We start from the raw sequence: 9012 nt of genomic DNA on the forward strand, positions 1-9012 counted from the left end.
TCTGTTTATTTTGCCAGATGGGTTAAAAGACCCTGTTGAAACCAGAGATGCCCTCATTCTGCATTTCCCTAAAATTCTGCCACAAAACCACACTTGGGAGGAAAGAGAAAAAAAAGAAGTCGCCATGTAAGCATATTTACCTTCAGCTGCCTAGGGAGTTGAAAGCCATCCATACATAATGACTCACCAGCACAGGCCTATAAAAGTGAAGGAATTTGGCTATGGAAAGGCAAGTCTCCAGGCTCAGACGTGGAAGATGCATGCAGGTGTCCTGGCCGCCCTGGTCCTCCTGAGCTGGACTCAGGGTGGGTCCCTGCCCCTTCCCAATGGTGACGATGACGAGGACTTGTCGGAGGAAGACCTCCAGTTCGCAGAGGTAGAGTATCCTGCACCCCAGTAAGGAAGAGCATCTCTCCCAGTCCTTTCTCTTTTCAAAGCAGGTGACCTGGGTCTCTTTTCTAGCACTACCTGAAAACCTACTACCACCCTCGGAATCTCGCGGGAATCCTGAAGAAGTCGTCCGCCGGTTCCATGGTTGAGAGGCTCCGGGAAATGCAGTCTTTCTTTGGGTTGGAGGTGACAGGGCAACTTGATGATAACACCTTAGATGTCATGAAAAAACCAAGATGCGGGGTCCCCGATGTGGGTGAATACAATGTTTTTCCTCGAACTCTCAAGTGGCCCAACATGAACTTAACCTACAGGTAAATCACAGACTGTCTTTCCTTAGTGTGTGTTGGTTTTGTTCTTCCAGTTAGAAATACCCAATAGTATGCACTATGTAATTGGAAGTTAAGTCTAGTTTCAACACTGTTGTTGAGGTGGCCTGATAACATCTATTAGTGTAACACAAACCCAGTAGTATCTGTCAGTGAACATATCAAAAATTTCCTTTAGAAATAAGTCAATAGAAGTAAAAGTAGACTCAAGAAAATCTGAAACTACATCAGTCATATTTAGCATATAAGTGCTGAAGAGGAAGTACTTTTTCTAGAATGTTTACAGCACTCTTTCACTTAATTTGGCTGTATCAATATAATTTTAAATTTTTAGCATGCAAAACAGCACGCATCTGAATGTTGGGTTTTTTTTTGCCAGTTCTGGGGCTTGAACTCAGGGCCTGAGCACTGTCCCTGGCTTCCTTTTGCTCAAGGCTAGTGTTCTACCACTTGAGCCACAGCACCACTTACAGCTTTTTCTGTATATGTGGTGCTGAGAATCGAACCCAGGACTTCATGCATGCTAGGCAAGCACTCTACCACTAGGTCACATTCCCAGCCCTGCATCTGAATATTTTAAATTTAAGGTGCCATATGGACAGGTACTTGCAGATGCTTAAGTATTGTATTGAATTGTAGATCTTTTTATCCTAGAATGGCAGTATAATTAATTAACCCAACCTAACAAAGAAGCTATGAGTTTTTCACTTATAAAGTAATACTCCAGGAAAGCATATTCTAAAGTCGCTTTAATCTTCCCAAGTTTAATTGAGACTTTCTCTGCTGAACAGAATTGTGAATTATACACCAGATATGACTCATTCCGAAGTGGAAAAGGCCTTCAGAAAAGCCTTCAAGGTGTGGTCTGATGTGACCCCTCTGAATTTCACCAGAATCCACGATGGCACAGCTGATATCATGATCTCTTTTGGAACTAAAGGTAATCATGAAGAATCATTTTACAAACATTTTAACTGGTTCCATTTCTATACTTTCTCTCAGTCATTCTTTACTTTCATAGCATTCAGCAAAACTCTTACCAAGCCCTTGTGACAGATGCCACTTACTAAGTACATCAGACTCTAATTTTTTCTTTTACGTATAGAACACGGCGACTTCTACCCATTTGATGGGCCCTCTGGTCTTCTGGCTCACGCTTTTCCTCCTGGACCAAATTATGGAGGAGATGCCCATTTTGACGATGATGAAACCTGGACAAGTAGTTCCAAAGGTAACGTAATAATTTTATCTATACCATAGCTACTTATGACCTTGTGTGATTTCACGTAAGGTCATTTTTGTCACCCAGCCTGGGAATATAAAGAGGAGAATCAGGATTCCCATTCTCTTCACAATAAAGCCTTACCTACTAATTAGATGAGAGCTATCTATTGACATCACTGTCTGCAAGTGATTAATGGTATAAGCAATTATAATCAGAGAGTGATGAAATATTGATAAGTATTGGATCGACCCTTTGACCCTTCCTTTAGCAACTGATTATCAATTTTAAAAACTGAGTAAGAGAATGAGAAAGAGAAAAGCGAGTTGCAAAAACATAATCTTTCTTCCATTGTCTGTCCTTGAAGCACACGGTTTGCTCATTGTTGCTCGGTTCCCTTACAGGCTACAACCTGTTCCTGGTTGCTGCCCATGAGTTTGGCCACTCCTTAGGTCTTGACCACTCCAAAGACCCCGGGGCGCTCATGTTTCCCATCTACACCTACACTGGCAAAAGCCACTTCATGCTGCCCGAGGACGACGTACAAGGAATCCAGTCTCTCTACGGTAACGCTTCACTTACCACGTGAGAAATAACATGAACACCAGAACACAGAGGCTTGAAAGGGTGGGACAGGCTCAAGGGGACTGGGGTGGACACGTGAGAGGAGAAAGGGGGAATGCAGCCAAGAATCCAAAGCATTTCCTACAAGGTTAAGCAGAGCGGGGGATGGGTGAGGATGCCAAAAGGGACGACATGGACCAAGATGCACGATATTCATCAACTGCTTTGTTGAATGGCAATTCCTTTGCACAACTACTTGAAAATAATAATGAAGATAGTAGGATACGCAGAATAGATGTTTACATTTACTTCCTAAATTACTTCTGAAGTTAACATTCCCAATAATGCTGTCGTTGACAATCTCTCTTTTTTTCTTTCCACATCAAACTACTTATTCAAGTAGAAAAACCCAACTTTTCAAGATGTAACCCTTCCTACTTGTATCTTATACATTGCAGTATATCCTCCAAATATCCTTCTCATAAGAAAGGAAAACATTTCATCCCTCCTTTAACCAATGAAGCAAATGCACCCCGTTTAGGTAGAGTACACTATTTAGTAGTGAACTCTCTAATGCTATTTAAACTCAGGCAACACTGTTTATGGAAACAGTGGATCTTGAGCAGCTTTTGTAAACTCTGAGGATTCTTTCACCACTCCAGTTGGCCCTAGAAATCACCCATGTGGCTTTTGCATGTTCACACACCATCTACAGTGACAGTGTAAGAAATTGTTTTCACTTTCTTCCAGATTTTAATAATAGTTTCAAAACAATTCAACCTCAGAGCAGACATTACTTGTGGCCCACTTGTCATAAACCGCAGAGAGGGGCCCTGTCCCAGCGTGAACACGTCTGGAGGAATGTGGCCAGCCTTCTCGCTTGTCACCTCAATCCAGCGCTTCTCCCTCTGATTTCAAGCCATGATCAGAGCTGCTCTAAGTGAGGGCAGGAATGGCCAGGCAACCTCGGGGTTAGCATCCAGAGGCGTAGGCCCCCCTGGGGCACGGGTACCCCGAGGAAGGACTAGAAGGTGTCTGCATGTCCTGTGGGAGCCTCGGGCTCCACGCCCCGCCTGGCGATCACCCTTCCCGTGGTGACTCAGCCTCCAGGAAGGCTGCCCTCAGTAACCTCCCCAACCTTCATCACTACAGGCCCAGGAGACGAGGACCCCAACCCTAAACACCCCAAAACACCCGACAAGTGTGACCCTGCCTTGTCCCTGGACGCAATCACCAGCCTCCGAGGAGAAACAATGATCTTCAAGGACAGGTACCGAGACACCTTTGTCAAGTTTGCACACGACAGCATTAGCTCTGTCTGAACATGTCCAAACTTTAAGAGACTTCTTGCAGAGTTTATTTGCACATTTCAGACCCCCATCCTGATGGGCTGACATTCTGCCACACAGCGGCTGTTCTTAACACTGTGCAGCTCATTTTACATCTTATAGGTTGGGTGTTTTTTGTATAATAAACAAAATAAAAATAGCGAATTAAAATTAGGAATCCCATTCTTCTGAGAAACAAATACAGAAAGAAACCACTAAATTACTGATCTGCTGCTCATAAATACCTTTATGAGTTCTTTTGGTACGGAGAGTCTTTGAGCCTGGATACACATGTTAGAATTTGAACAAAAGGGAGTGCTTTCAACCTAAATTTGAAGATAAGGAAAAATTAAGTAGTAATTTTCAATTAATATTTGTTCCATTTGTTTCCTTTATGTGTCAGTTCGTGCACTCGGTCATTTGTTGTTCCCTTATTTGTGACCCAAGAGCACCTCGCTTATTCGACGGCACAGTTTACACCGCTGCTTCCTTGTGTCTCCTTTGCCCTGGGCATGGGCTCATGGAAGACACTCTTTGTGAAACTTGTCTTTTCTTCCTAGAGTTCATCACAGAGCCTAGTACCTTTGCTTGCCACATGCAAGATAGCAAAATTGAACAAAGCCTGCTCTCAGCCTAGAGAGGATTGGGAGCCTTCCCTTAGCCCTGTGATATTTCTCATGTGAATGCCCCCCCGTGAGAGCTCCAGCTCCAGCTCATAGCTGGCACTTCAGAGGAGAGACAATGCCCCCTTCCTGTGCTGAGGTGGCTGAGCCCCTGTCTGGCAGGGCAGACGTAGCGCACTAAATGTGATAACAAGCTGGACGTGTTTACTCTTGCACTAGGTTCTTTTGGCGTCTACACCCTCAGCAGGTCGATGCAGAGCTGTTTCTGACGAAGTCTTTTTGGCCAGAACTTCCTAACCGTATCGACGCTGCGTATGAACATCCCTCTCGGGACCTTATCTTCATCTTTCGAGGTAAGCCTTCCCCCGGTGAGACCTCACGCATCCCCGGGGTAGAGAGCCACAAAGTTGGGTTTCTGGAGACTTAGCAAAAGAATCGACACTAAAAAATACCTGCATGCATTAAGATACAAGTGCAACCGGTGAAGAACAGAAAGCATCGGAAACCATTCTACAGAGGCTCCTGAATTTGTGATGTAAGCACCACAGGTTCTTAGCCATCAAATCCATTCTTTGCTTAGAGCCAACAGTTAAGTTCTGTTCTCCTAGATCCTCTCAGAAATGGCTGCGAAATTTTAACAATGTGCACTCTGAATAAAAGGGCTAAATATTTATTGTAACTTCCTCGCTGTACATACATTTATTTCATTTCGGACTTTTTCTCCTAGTTCTTCACTGTATTTTACATACGTAAAAGGATAGGTACAGTCTCATACTTTTTTTGTCCACATGACACAAAATTATGGAACATTTCCAAATCATTGCTCGAAACTCATGGCCATAATTTAATGCTAGGTTTGCATAACATTCTACTGATGCTATTTCTATTGACTATTAATTAATATTACAACAAAGTTACCTTTGAATGAAGGAAATAACATTCTGATTGGTATAATGTTTGAGTTTTAATCTAATTTATTCTTCCTGCAGTGCTGTTTCACCAGGTATTTTTGGCCCAGCTTCAAACTTAATATTCAGAGGCAATAAGTTGTGAAATTAATTATCATATTTGTTTGTATACATTCATAATTAGAAAGCTTATTTTTTTAAGTTTTTATTATCAAACTGATGTACAGAGAGGTTACAGTTTCATACGTTAGGCATTGGATACATTTCTTGTACTGTTTGTTACCTTGTCCCTCATGAAAGCTTATATCTTATTCTTCTTGGTGCTTGAAGAATGGTTACATTTCTATGTTTCATAAATATGGAAATTTTAAGTGGATACTAAATAGTCAGTTTCTTAGAAATAGTCTCCTTTCTTCAAGTAAATACCTACATACATGAACCCTAAGCCTCTAGGATCATAAACATGTTCTTTCCCTTATCCTAGGTAGAAAATTTTGGGCTCTTAATGGTTATGACATTCTGGAAGGCTATCCCCAAAAAATATCAGAACTGGGGTTTCCAAAAGAGGTTAAGAAGATAAGTGCTGCTGTTCATTTTGAGGATACAGGCAAAACTCTCTTCTTCTCTGGAAACCAGGTCTGGAGGTATGGCAGTGGTTCTATTCTAAATTAATAGCTACTCTAAATAATCGTATCACATGTTATTTCAAATGTTCTCTGTCCACTCCTTCAGCAACCTTTCAGGCATGCATTATTCTAAAGAAATCTCAAGCCCTCTTGAACACATGCGCACACACACACACACACACACACACACACACACACTTGTATATATAATCCTTGCCTATTGGGTTTTCATTTATGTTAGTGACATGACTCTGTCTAAAGATGACTGAGAACTCTATCCGGTACTGTGCTCTATGAGTAGTATATGCTGTATCACCATAGCTCACGTGATATAGCTCAAACACACAGTGCTTCTACAGCCCTTCACTTTCTCTGAGGCCCTTTTCTTTGTTGCCTTTCCATGCATCTCTCGAAAGTCTACCTGCTTCAGTTACCACTTCAAAGACACAGTCTTTCCTAACGACCCCATTCAGAAGTTATTTCCCTGTGTTCTGTACCGCCATGACATTTTCTGTCTACTCTCCCATGATGCTTAGCTTCTATTGCCTGGAGTTGCAGTTGTGTACATACTTGTCCAAGTTATTACCTCTAACCTATTAAAATACAGCTCAAGGATACTGGAAGCTTTCATCAGTGACTCTAGAAGCTTAGGGAAGAGAGACGCTTCTCCTGGGTTAATTTCAGGATGTGTTTGGTTGACCAGGAGTGATATGAGTGGGGAGAAGAAATATGAGATAGACTGTCATAGAAATATATAAATACATGCTCTTTTGACTTTTGGTACAGAAATTAAGCCTTGAACATTTTTATATCCATTACTATATGTAGCAAGTTGGAGAGCAACGGATAAGCGTTGAATGCATGAGTACACTTATTACACCATAAGAACAACTTCCTAATGATATATTTTGGTAAAAGATACATAATTGGTGAACTGGAAATGACCTTATAACTATAGTTATGCACATGGCCTTTAAATGGGGTATTATTTTTCATTATTATGTACTAGGTGTACAAAGGCGTTTCCTTGTGGCATTTCTATACATCTATATGCTGTTTGTGGAAAGCTCACCTCCTCTATTGTACATATTACTTACAACATTCCCCAAACTGGCCTCAAACTCCTAATCCCAAGTAGTCCCCCTTCAGCCTCCCCAGTAGCTGGGATTACAAGGTAAGCACTGCTATGGCTTAATAATTTCTTTTTCTTACTAAACAGATATGATGACATTCATGATATTATGGATAAAAACTATCCCAGACTGATAGAAGAAGAGTTCCCAGGAATCGGCGATAATGTAGATGCTGTTTATGAGAAAAATGGTAACTAGTTACATTGCATTGATTCTCAAAAAGAGGTTCTTTGGCCTCAAAAATTTGTCCCTATACATAGGATCTTAGTAATGTATTTAGAATGTACTTAAAATTATAGGGCAGCTAAGGGACTAATCATTCAGTATGATTGGATAATATCCAACATACAAACATCATGCTTAAAATAACCTGCTTAGAATTCACGAGAATTGTACTTGGTTATTACTACTTCTGTGAATAAGAGATGCTAGATGTTACATGGTAGCTTAAATTATTCATAAATATGTCAGGTTACAAAGGATATTGCCAGAATCCAAACTAAAGTCAAATACAGTGCAATTTACATATAACCAAGTACCATGACTATATAAAAAGGTCTCACTCATAACTTACAACAAATAATTAAGATCAATATTTTTAGCTTCAAAACTGTAATGTAAGGCAAGACAATTCTAAGCAACTTAAGAGCTCTCAGAATCTTTATCCCTCTTCTTTCAAACTATAAACAGTATATTTAAGCTTTAGTAGGGCAACGGTTGGAGTGTTAAGAATAAATGAAACCTAACAGACTGGATGCTTAGTGTTTGCTGTAGGGAAACCACATGATCTTCCAGCTCTGATGTGTTCTCGTGTCCTTTTTCCTTTAGGTTATATCTATTTTTTCAATGGACCCATACAGTTTGAATACAGCATCTGGAGTAACCGCGTGGTCCGTGTCATGCCAACCAATTCCCTGCTGTGGTGTTAAATGTCTTTTAACATTGTTATTTAAACTCTGGAGAGCATTGGGGTGGGGTGGGGGAGGGGGAGGGGGGCTGGGGGAGGCTTAGCTCTGTGAGCAAGCTGCAGTAAGTTATCTTTGGGCATGTGTTACCTCTGTGGCTGGAACCACAGTGAGGCGTTCGACAATGATGAAGCAGCCCGCGCAAGCCTCACCTGACTCTTGCGTGCCATGTCCCCGCAGGTACTGGCGATGTTGCCCACACCGGAAGGGGCATACACAGTCAATGGATGAAGGCACACTTTAAAAATAGGTGTATAAGGAAAGTTAGGAAGAAATGAATGTAAATCCCCTTTATCTCATTCTGAATTGTCTTTGCTAAAAATGCATACATTCACATAAACATGGGCACCTATGGTAATGATGCGTGACTATAAAGTGAAGGGAAATATGTGACATAACTAGGTTCCGGACAACTTCCCTAAGAAGCACTTTGGGTCTTGTACTGAGACTATTTGCACGTGTATATGCCCCACTTCACACAAATACTAAGAAAATACCAACTCACCAAAGAAAGGAAATAAACTGATGAGAAGAGGGAGATACGGGTTTGGAGCCTGATTATTACTTTCAAAGGCTGCCTTCCAATAAGAGCAATATTTCCTTTGCATATCAACAGAAGATAAGGAAAACCATTCTTTTTCTTAAAATATCTCAGGTGTTTGAAAAGTCATACAGTAGGAAAAAGTGTTATAAAAATCTAGCAGAGAGCATCACTTTTTTTCCTAAGCCATTGATTTTTTCACAGTAATGTTTCAACACTATTTTATGGACCTAATCATTGTAATTGTCCAGCTTACCCTTGATAGATAAACTATTTTCCAAATATTTGTTTTTATCTTTTTTTCTTCTTCTTCTTGCCAGTCCTGGGGTTGGACTCAGGGCCTGAGCGCTGTCCCTGGCTTCTTTTTGCTCAAGGCTAGCACT

General features: G+C 41.1%; 1 protein-coding gene across 1 annotated transcript; it reads left to right on the forward strand.

The window, feature by feature from the left end:
- Nucleotides 1-241: 241 nt before the first annotated feature.
- Mmp13 (matrix metallopeptidase 13) lies at nt 242-8166 on the forward strand. The gene is made up of 10 exons (XM_048341013.1): nt 242-376; nt 463-704; nt 1511-1659; nt 1825-1950; nt 2346-2507; nt 3658-3775; nt 4676-4809; nt 5849-6008; nt 7210-7313; nt 7952-8166. Exons 1-10 carry the CDS (start codon nt 257-259, stop codon nt 8050-8052), a joined length of 1416 nt encoding a protein of 471 aa, XP_048196970.1. The 5' UTR covers nt 242-256; the 3' UTR covers nt 8053-8166.
- Nucleotides 8167-9012: the final 846 nt, after the last annotated feature.

The sequence above is a fragment of the Perognathus longimembris genome, chromosome 3 (assembly GCF_023159225.1).
Source record: "Perognathus longimembris pacificus isolate PPM17 chromosome 3, ASM2315922v1, whole genome shotgun sequence".
Classification (NCBI taxonomy): domain Eukaryota; kingdom Metazoa; phylum Chordata; class Mammalia; order Rodentia; family Heteromyidae; genus Perognathus; species Perognathus longimembris.

Bases quoted from the DNA above. Each gene is read 5' to 3' on its own strand.
- Mmp13 (XM_048341013.1), top strand. From the start codon at position 257: ATGCATGCAGGTGTCCTGGCCGCCCTGGTCCTCCTGAGCTGGACTCAG. The intron at 705-1,510 runs GTAAATCACAGA...TCTGCTGAACAG, and splicing joins AACATGAACTTAACCTACAG to AATTGTGAATTATACACCAG. The intron at 7,314-7,951 runs GTAACTAGTTAC...TTTTTCCTTTAG, and splicing joins TGCTGTTTATGAGAAAAATG to GTTATATCTATTTTTTCAAT.